Source organism: Merops nubicus, unplaced genomic scaffold (genome assembly GCF_000691845.1).
Source record: "Merops nubicus isolate BGI_N331 unplaced genomic scaffold, ASM69184v1 scaffold7268, whole genome shotgun sequence".
NCBI lineage: Eukaryota > Metazoa > Chordata > Aves > Coraciiformes > Meropidae > Merops > Merops nubicus.
In genome coordinates this window covers 71574-87039 of record NW_008627493.1, presented here as the reverse complement: position 1 = coordinate 87039, position 15466 = coordinate 71574, and the positions used below count along the sequence as shown (strand labels likewise).

General features: G+C 47.4%; 1 protein-coding gene across 2 annotated transcripts in view; it reads right to left on the bottom strand.

Moving 5' to 3' along the window:
* LAPTM5 (lysosomal protein transmembrane 5) overlaps positions 1–13771 on the bottom strand; it is a 24392-nt gene extending 10621 nt beyond the window's left edge. The window contains exons 1-2 of one of the 2 annotated variants that reach the window (XM_008946303.1): positions 13607–13771; positions 4500–4593 (exon numbers count right to left, since the gene is read on the bottom strand). In XM_008946303.1, the coding sequence (XP_008944551.1) occupies positions 4500–4593; positions 13607–13693 (181 nt within the window). In that variant the 5' untranslated portion in view covers positions 13694–13771. The remainder of the gene's footprint in view (positions 1–4499; positions 4594–13606) is intronic. The other variant, XM_008946304.1, reaches the window with a different exon arrangement.
* Positions 13772–15466: the final 1695 nt, after the last annotated feature.

Here is a 15466-nt window from a genome sequence, read left to right as displayed (position 1 = left end):
TGCTCTTGTCAGGAGGCTAAGGGGAGACCTTATCACCCTCTACAGCCCCTGAAAGGAGGGTGTAATGAGGTGGGGGTCAGTCTCTTCTCCCAAGTAACAAGCGATAGGACAAGAGGACACCAACCCAAGTTGTACCAGGGGAGGTCTAGGTTGGATACCAGGAAAAACTTCTTCACCAAAAGGTTTATTGAGCATTAGAACAAGTTGCCCAGGGAGGTGGTGGCGTCACATCCGGTGGAGCTGTTTAAAAGATGTGTAGATGAGGTGCTTAGGGACACGTTTTAGTGGTGGACTTGGTAATAGGAGGTTAATGGTTGGACTTGATGATCTTAAAGATCTTTTCCAACTGAAATGATTCTACAGTCCTATGATTTATTTGCCAAGTGTCTCTTTTTTATTAACTTCACATCAGGGTTTTTGCACTGAGTGTAGCCAGGAGGGACACTGAATGGGTTCTAATACTTCCCATGAATGCAGAGAAACCCCTTTCTATGCCCAATAAACTGGCACAGGAAAGACAAACCCATAAAGCTGTTTTGCAGCAGTTGTATCCACAGCTTGTCAGGGATGTTGGGGTCTGATCTGGTGTTGCTGGTAAGCTGCAGGGAGCTGTTTCTGGACAGCCACGTTCAAAGGATGGGCAGCACCAGCAAGGGAAAGGAGAGTCCCAGTCCCTGCAGCAGGATTCACCATCAGAGGAGGGAATATTTTCTGCCCAGGAAATGGTGCACATAGGATATGGTGCATGCTGTGCATGAATGTCTTCAGGCATAGCTGAGGTATTTTTCTTGGCTGACTGGACAGAAGTTGAAACAACTTTTCTAGTAGTACTTTGTCCACAGCCTCTAATTTTTATAGTCATTAATGAAAAATAAAAGTGATTAACACTCTGGGATGAATTGAAGGCATTCTAAAGATCTGGCCTATGGCAAGCAGTGGGGTGTAATCTTTTCAAGGTAGAAAACCATTAATGTTAGCAATGTTAACAGCTTAGAACTGGTAAGGAGGTTTTAATTGAAATGTTTGGGGGGGGATTACTTTTTGGGTTTATTTTTCCATCAGGAAAAGCTAGTCTGCCAAAGCTCGTATGCTTTCAGGGGTGAAGCACTGCCAAGAAGACTTTTGCTAGGAAAACTCATCTCCAGGATGAGATTTCTAATAGACTGAAGATGGGGGAGTCTGCATGGGAGATGCACATCCAGATCTCTGCTGTCCATGAGATGGAGCATAAAGATGTGAACCTAATTCTTCCAAATTGCAAATGAATGCCCCAAATCCCCGTGCAGCAAAGCTTGTCTCCTATTCACTCTGGCTGGCCAAATTAATCTTGTGTTGTTTCTTAATTATTATTTAGGTAGTAAATTTAGATCTGCTTTGGGTTAGCCAACATCCTGGCATTGACTCCACTACTCAAAGGGAAAATCACCTTCAAGAGTCCCAGAGACAAAGAAGATCCCAGATCTTCTTCCCATTTTGATCCCCTATTTTCAACAGAACTTCTATTCATTTTTTGGTCAATTTTCATTGAAAAGCGGATTTCAGAGCAACGTTCTCAGTCCAGTGCTGCCTGTGGCATCTTGGAAGCCACACCAGCAGGGAGTAGCAGGTTGCAAGGGATGGAGCATCCCCCATCTGAGAGCAACTGGCCCAGTCAGGCTGCCCAGTACCCTGGCAATCACAAAACCCTACAACAATCCCAACTCTCCTTCCCCTCCCTGCTCATACCTGTTGAAGTTCAGACCCATCCCATATCCTCTTTTTTAAGGCAGCAAAACAAGCTGAGAAATCTTGAGGGAGCTCTGTTTCCTCATAAAGAACTCCTGTATGTATTTTTTCCTGCTGTCATGTGAAAAACATTTTCCCATAAACCTTGCCTTGTTTATAGTCTTGGGCCATGACTACAGCTTTAGCATTATATATTCTGAGACGTGCTTTAATCTGGCAGCATCTACAAATAGAGCAGCAGATGCTGAGGGCATCGACAGAACCTCTCCTCAAATTGTTCTCCAGCTCTTCCATTTGGGTTTTGAAGTCAGATTGAACTTTCTGTACTGCTTTGCTGTCTTGCTTCCCTGCTAGCTTCTGAAAATAGAAGGGCTGCACTGAGTTTATTCCAACAATAATCAGAAAACACCATCTCCCAGGCAGAGCCTTTTGAAATGCTTGGGAAGAGAAGCCAAGTGGAAGTGCTGGGGATTTCATTATGAAAAGTTCTTTTTTTTATGTAGGAGGCAGTGGAAGAGGGGGGGAGGGGGAAGATCTGTCATTTTGATTGTGTGGGAAGAGGGGGGGCTGTTAAAAATGGGGCCACTCAGTTCTATTCTTAAAGAAAACCCTCCAGATTTGCAGAAATTCACATCTCGCTTCAAAAGCACATAATGGTTTCATATGGAAATTATCTGAAAAATCTGTCTCCAGGATTTGTTTCTATTTCTTTAAAGAATTTTTTTACTTAGATACTTGAAGAAAAGTAAAAATTATTAGCCTTGGATGATCTTTTTTGCAAAAAAAAAATGATGAAAAACAGTTGTCATTTTTTTACTGTATCTGTCAGGAGGTTTTCTGATCTGCAAGTATAATTTGGAGTGTTCAGGTCACTACAGAATGCGTGTGCATGCTCCACCAGCAGCAAAAAAATACTTCCAACTATGGCCATGTCCAGGCCAGGTACATCAAAACAAAACAAAAGAACAAAACAAAAAGAGGGGAAGACCTTAAGGTCATCACGTTCTTCAGCTTTCATCTATAAAATGAAAAGGAGTAGCATATGGTACAGAAATGGAAAACTGGATTTTCCTACCTAGGAGCTGATCCCAGGCACCTGAAGAGCAGCTGGGTTTGGAGCCAGTTCATTGCACATTGTCTCCATGAGAAAGCTCTGCAGAAAGCAGTTTCCAAAGCATGCTGTCCTAGGTGTTGAGTCGAGCCACAGCTTCAGAGGGACCTCTGTGGACCACAGCTAAGCAAAGTGGCCTCCAACCCATCCAGACTGGATTATCTTGGAAATAATGTCCCATGTGAAAGATGTGAACCACGACAGCAGACCCTTGCTTGCTGTCCTATCAGCAGCACTTACCCAAATATCTGTTTTCTGCTCACTGTTGATGCTTTTCCAAACAGCCTTGGAGGATGACTGGTGCCTCCTAAAACCCATCTGGGCTCTTTTGAGAGCTGTGGATCTGTCTGTTAGCAATAACTTCACTCAGACAGTGATTATGCTTGTTTTGGTGCTTTCCACTTTGTCTGACTCCTACCCTGGGGACAATGGAGTTTGGAATGTGCAGGAATCTGCTGTGCTGGGTTTCCTTTTCCTCCTCTCAGAGGGGGCCTCTCTCTCTGCATGCTGGCAGCCTGGGGAAGGACACGCTGCAAAAGCAGGGAACAGAAAAGTCCTTGCTGCTGTGAGCTGCATTTTTGTCTGACTATGAGACTTCTCTGCAGGGAGAGACATTGCAGGGTGTGGGAGTCTGGTTTCTATCTGCACACAGCAGAGAAGGGTTATCTCAGCTTGTGGTTTTGTCCTGAAAAGTGACTAAGAAAAGGGAAAATCACCCTGTGTTTGTTGCTTCCAAAGAGCTTCAGGCAGAAGCAGCCTGGTTAAGCAATATTTGAGGTTTAGAGTTATTTTCTCTTAAATGGCACCCCACATGAACTATCTCCAAGTCTCTGAAAGCAAAGCTAGATCCTACTGAGCTCAAGCTGTAGGATTTCAGTCAACCATGATACATGTGATGCTTCTGACTGTTTGTGGGATGTGCAACAGCCTGGCTGCTTCTTCCAGACAACCAATGTCCTGCAACAAAATCCACCAAGGGTTGGAAAAACCTGGGGGTGGTGGCCAAAGGAACAGGGGAGTAAGGGAGGTAGACTGGTGTGGCTCTCTGAAATGCCTCCAGCTGTGAGGCAGGAGATCCTTGCATGGCATGATGGATGATAAGAAGAGGATGGCTCCATGGCATAGTGGGGAGGGTGTTGGTGGCAGCATCATGTAGCCCATGCACTAATGGGATGGAGTGTGGGGCTGTGATTGCTCCCCACTCAGGGACCCCGACCTTGCTGGCCAGACTAGGTCCATGGAGGAGCTGGTCAGACACTTTGGTGTTTTCCTGGAAAATGCCCAACAGAGTGTGCAAGGCTGGAATGATCTACAGCTGGTGAAAAGAAAGAGATGGGGAAACTGAGACTGTCAGAGGAATGGGAAGGCTGAAGGAGTGTGAGGGTACTGGAGAGTTTGGATTGAGAACCTGATGCACTGAAATAAAGCCAGCTTCTCTGGGATCCACCCTGGTCTCCAAAAAGCCAACACAGCCATGGCCTAAACCAAAATCAAAGTCTTTAGAGCTTAAGTTTTGTCTCTGGGTGTGAGTTTTTGGCCCATCTGCTCTAAATACCAGTTTCCAGTTTTCTTGGATGAAGGATAAAGAGGGACCAATGCAGGACCTCGGGCCCCCTCTCAACCCCCCAGATCCTTGCTGCTTTCCAGCATTCTGGTGACCTACCAATTCTGTAGTAATCCTTGTCCAGGTCTTTGCAAAAGCCTTTCCCACCGGCCACCTCCAGGGAATACTCAATCAGCAGCAAAATGCTCATAACCTAGGAGAACAAAAGCAAAAGACACAATTCAGAGGGCCTTGGGCCAACTTCTAATCCACTCATTTATTTCCAGGGAGCATGTCCTAAATGCAGGAGGGGTCCCAGAGTTAGGCAGTCACAAAGGGTTTAAAGATTCTGTAGAAGGAAATATCGAGGCAAAAGTTATCCGATTATTAATGGTTTGGATTTAATTGTTATTTTTTTTTTTTTATGCCAGCTTCTGAAAGAGGATGGAGAAATTACAAAACTAAAGAGCTTCATTTCAACACTTTTTTAGCCAGGAAGTCCTGACTTTGCATTTTGAAATAGCATTTTGCTTCACAATTGAGCGAAACGTAACAATAGTGTTTTAAAGTGTAAAAAGAAGCACAAAAAGAACAAAGATCACTCTGTAAGTCGAGCTATGCTGCTTCATTGACAAAAAATACCTTTTTCTTCTTTTTTTAATCTGAGTAAAATCCCCAGGTGTTCTTTTTTCACCTTGAAGCAAAATGGTTTTCTCCACGTTTCTGAATTGGGCTCTCAACCCCCAGACTTCAGGGTTCATTCCATCTTCAGTTTAGGAAGATATGAGATGGAGTGAGGTCTAGAACTGTGGTCTCAGTCCTAGAACCAAATTTCTGTATCCAAACACTAGTGATCTGCAGAAAAAACAGCAATTTCTAACCCCCAGGTTAGGGAGAACTCCAGTTGCATGTGGGTCACTGGGCAGTCACGGGCTGGAGAAGACCTCAGTAAGGCTGGAGACCTCACCATGGAGAACCTCAGACAGCAGGTCCAGGGTGTTTCTGTGCAAGTAAACCCAGGAAATGAGTAGCCACAAAGCCAGACACCCCACCACATTCCTCCTGGGGACAATGCCACCGTGCCAGCCTGTATGCTACAGCCAGCAAACGCCAAGTGGACCCAACTTGTTGTGGATCCAAGAACGAGGAGCCTGAGGCCACAATGGAGCATCAGTCACTGCCCACACTGATATCAGAGCAAATAACACCTCCTGGGGTAAAGCACTGCTCTGGTGGCATTTTTTGCTCCTTCATCAGCTTATTGACAGTTTCAGCACTGCATAGTGGGATGGCCCATTTGTGACTGCACCATGCAACTCATCTTCTTCACCTCTTTGGTAGGTCCCCCCTGGTGCTTGGTGTGGCTTTCATTTATTCTGCATTTTGAGGCTGCAGCAAGCTGGAGCCCAGCATGGTCTGCCAGTCCCACACCTACAGCTGCTTCCCAAGAGCAGCACAGAGTGTGCTGTGGTGGTTTAAAACTGATTTAGCAGTGTGGGTGGCTGGGGAGGACCCCAGATGCTGCGCTCCCCAAGGATGCAGGAAACGTGGGATTGTCACCCTGCAACTGGGTCTCACTCTCTGGACAAGTTCTCTGACTCCTCTGCTGCCGTGCAAAGAGCTGCCACTTCTCTGCCTGAGCTTTACCCCTGTCCAGGAGGACCTCCTGCCACAACAACAGGGCACAACCTGAGAGCAGAGAACAGGAATCACACCGTGAGTACCACAGAGACCATCATGCCCTGTGCATTTTTTTTCCCTCAAAGATGTGGGAACTGGGTCTGCAGGAGGGGAAATCCCAAGGTGTGCAAAAAAATGGAGAAAACTATGCCAACGTGACTCTCCATCTTCACCCCACCAACACCAGCTGCAGCACTGGGAGCATCCATTCTGCAGCCTGCCAGGGACAGGAGCCATCCACCAAGAGAAAAGAGATGGCCATGAAGAGATGAACGAGAGAAACCAGGTTTTTCTTCTGGACTTCACAGTCTCTGGGCCATCTGATCCTCTAACTCAGGAAGAAATTTTGTATCTGCCACCAAGATCAACACAAGCTTGAGTGCTGTTGAGGTGAAACAACTTTTCCACAGCAGCCATAGGTGGTTTTCACTTCAACAACCACTTCAAGAAGTGACGCAGGCAAGGAGGAACCGGAACCGTTGTGGTTTGTGAGCTTGACGTGGGACAAACAGCACAAAAGCAGCAACTGCAGGGAGATGAGGCAAAAATAACCTCTAGTGAGCAGAAGAGAGGGTTGGCTTTGTCTTCTGCAGAGCAATGGCTGGAGGTGTTGTATGAGATCCAGGGTTCAGGCAGGAGTAAAGTGCAGGCAGATGTGTTAGGGCTGCAAGCACACGAAATAAAGAGGCGTGGAGAGAAAGGCTCTGCACTGCCCCAGCAATGGGGAAGCCTGGCTGGGAGGGATGGGCTGTGGCAGGGACAGGAACTGAGCCCAGACTCCCCCACTGTCTCTGCGTTAGCTGCCGGAGACCTAGACACTAATTTCAAAACCAAATTCATCAACTTCCTGTGCCACAAGCTGCAAATGCAGTGTTCAGGAGAGCTGCAGCACATCCCCCAGATGTGCCCTGTGCTTCTGGAGTGAGCACCCACCAAGCCACACTCTCTGCAGTGGGGACTGGGACCCAGTGGGAGCTTTCCCTCTGGATTTCAAACACTGTCTAGAACCTGAGCTGGCAGAAAGGATGTGTCATGTTTTCTCCTGGCCTGTCTGGTATCAGGTTTTTTGACAGCTCCATAAGACATGCTGCTTTTTTTTCTCTCTTTGCCATGCAGTAAATGAACTTTGCAATTTGTTCCTGAGGTGGGTGGGAAGAAGAGAATTATCTGGATCCTGTTACATGGGGATACAAGACAGTGAACATGAATTAAATGTAAGGGCATTTAAAGTCCCAGGGAAGCACTGAACCTTGTCAAGGATGAAACTGCATCTCTCTGAAGTTTCTTTACACCCGACAGTCTCCCCTGGGATGTAAAGGATCTCTTAACTAACTGCATGTGGAGATCACATCATGACTTCAAGTGCCCCAAGTTGTCTGAGAGGTTTCATGTGTGTGCTCATGAAGAGATTTCTTTTCCCTTATTGCTGCTGTTGGTCAAACCCCTCAAATGTCAACATGGGAAACAGAAGAAGAAATTCCCGTTTCATGTTTCTGTTAAACAGAGGCCTGGGAAAAATAGATGACCTAAACCCTAAAGATCAGTTTCATTCCTGAAGGACAAGTGAAAGCAGGACAGCAGATCCCAAATGTTCCCATCCCGAATGGATTTACAGCCAGAGCAGAGCCAGAGGCTGAACTTCAGTATAAAAAACTCCCTCTAATGTCTGTCAAAGAGGAGAACAGTAGAGCAAAAGAGGCCCTGGTTTCCTTGCAGGTGTTGAAATGAGCCACACAACCAGACCAACTTCAGTCCCATAAAATACATACGTGTCAGAGGGACAACCCAAGCCCAACCTGAAAGATTAAGGAGAAGACTTTGAAAGTTGGTTCAAATTTTCCATTTAAAAGGGATTTTGCATAGAAAGAATGAGCCACTGAACCACAGTAAGATAAAACAGCCAACAGTCTCTGGGCTTTTTGATTGGCTCTCCATCACAAGTGTCATGTGAGGACCAGGATATCTCTCCATCACCTGACTTCAGCTTTGACACGCTGCTGCCTGGTGTGAGGCAACCTCATTTATTCTAGTAGAGAACATGCACACAAGGTGATGGAACCTCTACAGTGGGCTGCTGGCTTCAATCTGTGAAGGCAGCAAAAGATTGATGTGGTGTCTACCTAACAGTCCTTGCTCCACGGGGCTGTGTATGTTCTCCCTCAAGATCCACCCTTCAGCTCCAGAAGAAATTGGAAGGTTCCCATTTCAGACAGGCAGGACTGCTCAAAGAAGCACCTGGTTCCCTTTCTTATTCTTGTGTCATGACAGGAGAAAGGCAGCTTAAAATAGGAAACTCCACTTCCTGGCTCAGTTTGCAGCTGCTTTGGTGTCCTGCAGCCTCCCAGCCCCATCATCACCCAGCCCTTTGGATTCTATCTCCTGCAGCTGCAAAGTTTGAAGGATGACTCTTTATCTCGTTACCGCCTCCGTTGAAAAGAAGTGCTTCAAATTTCATGTTAGAAGATCTGCAAGAGCAGGAAATGAAGTGACTTCACCAAATCGTGGGGGACTGAGGTAGAACCAGCCGTTAAACCCAGGGAGCAAAACCGGGGGTGTCTTGCAAGGTAGAAAATGAACAGCATGACACACGCAGCCCCCGTTCCGTGGTGAACAATTCTGCTGCAGATGCAGTTGGGTTGAACTGCTGTTAGAGACTGTGTCATGTGCCTTTTTTTTTCTGAAATATGTTCAGCTTGACTAATCTTCAAACAGTTCATCTTTATGCACATGCCCTTGCTGTGACAGTTGCTCCTTTTTTTCCCCACATTGAGTGTTTCTGCAAGAGGAGCTTGAAGCCCTGCCTAGCAGGGGCCACTGGGGACAGTGACACGGTGCTCTGACAGTGCTGGGAAGGTTTCTGACAGTGCTGCGTGCAGGCAGGTGGCACCCAGCACTTTGAAGTCTACTAGCACCACATATAAACTCTGTACTTTCAGAGCTTCACCTTTTCTTATTTTAATTTACAAGTGGTTGTCGTGGAAAGGTAGGATGAAGTGAGGAGCTTTTTTAGCTCCCTTTTGGTTTCCTTTCAAAACATTTCATCTTTTCCTTCTTCCTGCCTCCTTCTTCCTGTCTTGTTTGTTCAACAGAGATGCTCCGGGAGGATGAGGGACCAGCACTGAACATGTTCAGGGCTCTGCTGAACATCTTGGGTCAGCCACAGCCTGGTGAAAGTGCAATGAATCACAGCTCTCTGCCAACACGAGTCACATCCACAAGCGAGGACTGGACCTGGGGAAAGTCCCAGAGAAGAGACTTTGCTCCTTGAGTTAAAGAGCTGCCAAAGAGAAGAGCTTGTCTGCAACCGAGGCCAGACCAAGGCCAGACATGCTGCTTTCTAAGACCTCCTTTGGCTCTAATCAAGGACTAGTAGAAAATCACTTGCAGGTTTTCTACCTATGCTGTATGCTCAGAAGCAACTCTACAGTCTTGTTCTTGAAGCTAATGTCAAATAACTTGAGGCCTGTTCATGTCTGGGAGGAGCTGATGAGCCAAAGGACAAATTCCTCCATGCTTTCTTTGAAAGTCACCTGCAAGTCACCTCACAACACCCAGTGAAGCTTTGCTAATAACACAGCTCTGTCTCCTCCTCATGCCCCTCCTTCTCCGTATGCTTGAGAATGCCTATGATTTATTTCAACTGTCTATGGAGAGATCAGCAGTGAGACAAATCTAATTTATAGGAGGACAAGACATCACCACAAAGCCTGAGAGGTTGTGTTTGATGGCATTGCTATCACCCAGCATGGCTATGATTCATCACTAGGACCCACAGCAATAATTTACACTGATAGAAGCCAACAGTATTGATGTAGCAAATCACCCAAGTCACTGCTGGGTGATAAATCCCCTTTTCTTTTCCCCTTCCTCTGTCCAGCTGCACCTACATGATCAAAAAGGTGGAGAAGAGGTAAGGAAGAAAATGGTGGCTATTCTGTGTTGTCTCTTAAAGAAGACAAGACAACCTTCTCCAGAAATTAAACTGTTTTCCAAGGGATTCTGTGTAAAAGAAACCCACTGAGATGATGCAGTAGATAGAGTCACAGTGGGACCTGGGGAGCTACAGGCTCTAGTACTGCAGAGATGGGCACTCTGTGAGGAGCCAGCAGCAGCAGAGTTGAAGATCTGAGGGCTCAAGCTGCCCCTGCCCATTCCCCATATCCTTTACTGGATCAACCCCAATCTTCAAGAGCATTTCTGGCTCCTTAGTCTGAATTGAAGTTGCACGTTGGCTGCTAATGCTCCCTGGCACCACATCCTGCACTGATCTTGCACGTGATGCTGGTACACGTCTTATGGTGATCACCATCCTGGTTTTGCAGTGATGCACAATGAAGTTTCAGTTTGGGGTTTGACCCCAAACCCTCCTGGCCACCAGCTGGTCACCGTGGTGGCGACTGACCTACACAAGAGCTGTCACCCAGAGACACGGGGCTGCTGTCAGCCCAGGCAGCCCTGGCACCAGTGAGCACCAGCGTGGGCAGCTGTGGCTCTGCAGCAGCCACTCCAAAACCTTCCTGAGATCCCATGCTGAGTTCGTGGTGCTTGTGTCCTGTTAGGTGAAGTCAAAACCCAGCAGCAGGGTGAAGCCAAAGCAGGCCAAGGCAGAGCAGAGAGTGGACAGATGCAGGTGGCTGTGACTGTAAAGGGAGAGCTTGGTCCTCATCAGAATATCAGGCCAATTATCACTGATATCTCCTTCCCTATGAACGTGCTTGAGACACCTTGTGGGTGATGGGCACGACTGTTTGAAAAATGTCTGAGAGTCCCATTCAGACTCAGCAGAGACTTGTCACCCAGGAAGGAGGATCAGTGGGCAGCTCCAGCACTCACCCCAGATTGTCCCTACAGCCAAACTCCCTGGCTTTGGTTTGAACCACTCCAACCACTTCAAGACCAACCTGCTCCAGATGGGGCTGAGCAGAAGCCAGGCAGGATCCCTTGGCTTCAGGGTGCAGGATCAGCCCTCTGCTCTCTTTTTGTTAGCAATGCAGAGATCCAAGTGCTTTATTGCAGATGCCTCTCCTTTATTTACAGAGGATAAGGTACAAATTGCAACTAAGCGCTCACACATAATTTCTGATTTGAACAATGTCTCCACTGCTAATGGCCAAGAGAGGGATAACATCCACAGCAGTAAAGCTGTGTATGAAAGAGCCTCTTCTTTTAGTGAGCCTGTTACACTAGAGCATGGCAAACAAAAGGAATGACTGGAAAGGAAACGTGAGCAGAATGGAGCTGGGGATTATTAAACACAACGTGTAGCAACCAGGGTAGTTTTCATGTAACCTGAAGCTCAGGAAGGCTCTGACATACTGTCTGCAGAGGATGCAAAGGGCTGGGATCACTCGGCACCTGTCCTGCTTCCAAAACCACCTTCTCTGAGACTGCTCTGGGAGACAGGCTGGGAGGATGCTGGACTTTGGGGCTGACTCAAGACATCTATCTTATGACTTCTGCCTTTGCCATTTTGCAAAGAACAGCAGCTTCTCTTCCCTGTCCTCAGTGGACCTTTGAACTGCTTCTGCAAACTCCTTCCCACGAGCACTGTGAGGGTTCACTCCAAGGCTCTCTGCCTTGTGCTGCTCAAAACTCACCCCGTGTCTTCAGCCACAACACTTTTTCAACATAGCACAGCTTTCATTAAGGGAATTGCTTTCCCTGTCACCCCCAGCACCTAGAGGTGCTGTCTCCTTCTCCACTACACACTGGTGCAGGTCAGGAATCTCCATTTTGTCAGTGGCATCATGTTGAAACACTCATCAGAAAAACATGCCTCAGTTCAAAGTGTTTGCTGACTTCTGAGAAAGACAAAGGAGGGTTTTTATGATTCATTCTCCCAGCTAGGAAAAAAACAATTCATTTTCTGTACCTGTTTCACCACTGATAACAGATAACTCATGCCACATGCTTGTAGATCTCTGGAGAAGATGTGTTGCAGATCCACGTCTTGTGTTTGCCTCCTTTGCACAGAGCTTTAGTATTTCCAGCTCCTTGTCAGACCTTGGCTATACTTCCTACCAGAGTCCCATTTCTAACCAGTTCATGCCCATCCCTCTGTGGTGGTTGTATGTTTAATTGGTTGTCAAAAATTTCTTGTTCTCTCAGCTTTGATAGGTTTCAGTTCTTGTGCCTTGAGGTCATGCACAAGAATGCAGAAGAAATGCAACCATTTCTTTTTCTTTAGAGCAGTGAGATTATAAGCTTGGAGCTTGTGGCAGAAGAGGAGTAGCCTGCCCAAGGGGTCATCTAGGTGCTCAAAAAACAGCTTATAAAATTGCATGATTCTTTTAACCAATCTCATTGTGGTTTTGAGGTCCCCAAGTGATTAAAATACGGCATGGAAATATCACCACAGTTCATAAAATCCTGTGCTTCACTGAGTGCTTTCCCTTTATCTTGCTATGCAAAAAGCAGCTGAGCTGATCTCCAGATTTCTTTGCCTTTCATATCATGAGCTGGATCCCCCACCAAGCTATGCAGGCATGGCATGGTGGAAGTCAAACCCATTAAAGCAGCATGGCAGAACCTCTGCCCTGGCTTTGTGTGCGTGAGGAGGGGGCTATGGTGCAGCAGGGATTTGTTCAGGCACCTTGGGTTGCTCCTGCTGCCCCTGGAAAGCAGCCTGGTGCTGCAGTGGGAGCATGGCACATCCTTCCCGTGCCACAGCTGCCATCCCCAGCATGTATCTGCAGGGTACAGCTCCCCTCACCCCAATTCTGTGCAAGCAGCAGGTTAAGAGCCCCCGTTAACCGTTATCACCCTGCAAGCTCCCAACCCATGACTGTGCACACCCAGTGCAACAGCTGAGAGTATTTTAAGTGCTGTGTGAGAAACCACATCCTCAGTGTGACTAAAAGCCACCTGAAAGCACCTCTGTGCAACCAGGTGGTGTGGAAGAAATGTCCCTCCAGGCTCTGCTGCCTCTGCTCGCTGCCATCTGTGGCCACCCCCGAGGAGCAGTTACACCAGCTGCCTGGCAGCCCAACACAGCCACCGAGCCAAATGGAAACCAAAATGCTGCCTACAGTGTCCAACTGGCCACAGAGAGAGGAAGGAGGCAGCTTTCCCCACTGCCCTTTGCTTGCCTGGGGCCCAAATCCCCCCTCCCTCCAGTAACTCATAGTTTCAGCACTCCCACTGTTGCCATCGCCATCGTGCTGCCCCATTTCTAGCCAACAGGTCCAGGTAGCCAGGCTGAGCCCTGGCCAGGCTACACACCCCTGCACAGGTAAGAGCTCCTGCGTTAAGCTGAAGAGGGAAAACAAGAAGCAGAGTGGGTTTCCATGAGCTCCAATTGGGAGAACCAGGAAAAAGAATATTGAAAAACACTCCCAGTACAATAAATTTCTTCCTGCTCCCCCCCACACCTTCTCCTCATTTGTCCTACCCTCTTAAATCACTGTTTTTTCTCTTTTGGGAACACAGAAAGGTCAACAGTCAGGAAACCTTGTGATCTGTAACAACTACATCTTCTCAAAGATCACACATCCACCTCTCTTTCCGTGTCTCCCTCTCCCTGTCCCCCCTTTCAGCCTGGAACTTACCATGTGGAAGATCCCTAGAGCGACTGTTGCTGTCTTGATGTTGAAGCAGCAACATTTGGGGGGCTGGGTGGTCCCTTGGGCAGTCATTTTGTGATCCCTCTGCCCTGCTGTGAGTTAATGTGGTCGAATTTGCAGCAACCTCCCCACTGGAAGGCGAAGCGAGCGGCTCCACTTCCTTCCTGCTCGATAAATGTGTTAAGTCATCTACAAAGTCACATGAGGTCTTTTGATTTCTCAATAATAAAGAAAGCAAAATTGTGTTGCTTTTCTAACAGATCTTTAACTGCTTCCACATCTCAGATGGCAACGGAAGCACGAACGCTGCTCCGGGCAGGTGGTGTCCAGCAAAGGGGGAGAGGAGGGGTTTGGAGCAGGGTGGAGCTTTGTCCTCCAAAAATCATCAGGAACAAAAGCAGGGGGCCAAGAATTCCACCTTAAACTTGACCTGCTGTTTTTGCAGCGAAGCATCTGAGTTCCTCAGTTTGAAGCAGCTTGTTCCCTGCCAGCAAAGTCCCTGTTCTTTGGAATTGCTCCTGGGAGCTGATGCTTGAGCAGCCCTGGGCTCTGGGTCCAGAAGGGTGGTGGGACTCCAAGGGCCGGGGCTGTTGGCTGAGAGATCTGCAGATTTGCTCCTGGTTCCTGATGTGATTTGTGTTAGTCATCTCCTGCAAAAGAAAAGCAACAGGGAGATCTGAGCCTGGTGACTGAGGCACCGTGCAGGATATCAGGCTGTCCACCCCTGCCTGCACGTACTAAAATGTGCTTTTTTTGCTGTATAATTATTACCATTCTCATTAAAACTATTTTTTTTCCCTTTTCTTTTTCTCTTTCTCCACCCTATGGGACAGGAAAGTCGTGCTTTAGACCTTTTGAGGAGCATCCCAAAATGCACCCGGGGAGTGTGTTGGTTTTGTGCTCCCAGGAGCATTCCCAGCCAGTGTTTCACCAGGGCCCTAGGGTGCTTAGGCAGAGAGTTTTCTTGATTGTTCTTACGAAACTAAAAGCACAAATTCCACCTCAGTGCCAGGAAACAGCTGCTCTGTAGCCCTCCAAAGCTGCACAGAGGACTACACATCCAGCCACATGATGAGAGGTGTGCTGGAAAGCTTCAATCTGGCTGAGTGGATGTTCCCAGGTGCCATGGAAGTTCTGCATGATCTGTTTTTAGAGAAAATCAGGAGTTCTGGGCAGTGCTGGTATGAAATCTAAGTAGCTGCGTGCCCCTGGAGACACTGCAGCTGAGACAGGGTCAGCTTGTAACTTGGATCACATGGGCCATGAGAGATTGGCTGTGCCTTTGTGCCCAGGGTCCTCCTCCAAAGCCTGGGATCTTGCAGCACAAAGACATTTCAAGGCAGGGCAGGGTCAGTGCCCTTGGGTCCCCTTGCATATTCCCATGGTTTTCTTTGGAATCTCACCAAATCTGACAGTTTATTACTTAAGTCCCAAGTTTTGAAGTTGCAGGGTTTTCTTTTTCTGTTTTGTTTTGGTTTTTTTGCCCCCCCATTTATCAGTCTGGCATTTGTGGAAAATTGTTTACAAATAAGGGCTAAGTGCAGCTGAACAGAAGAAGAAAAGGGAAAAGATTCCTTTTCTTTTCCACTCCCCCCACTGTTTAGTGATTACACATCATTCTAGCCACTCTCATAACAAGCTTGGGAAGAAGATGGACTCATCTTCTTCAAAAACCTGATGACAGCAGTCCAGGTCCTGCCCTGTGGTTGGCAGGAGCTGAAAGCAGCCTGGGGATACCCCTGGGGACCACTACTGTGGGTGCCTTGTGCTCTCTGTCATCCAGCAGGTCAAGAGAAATGAAAAAGAAAGACACAGAAGCCCTCATCCCAGGGATGCATGGTCAGT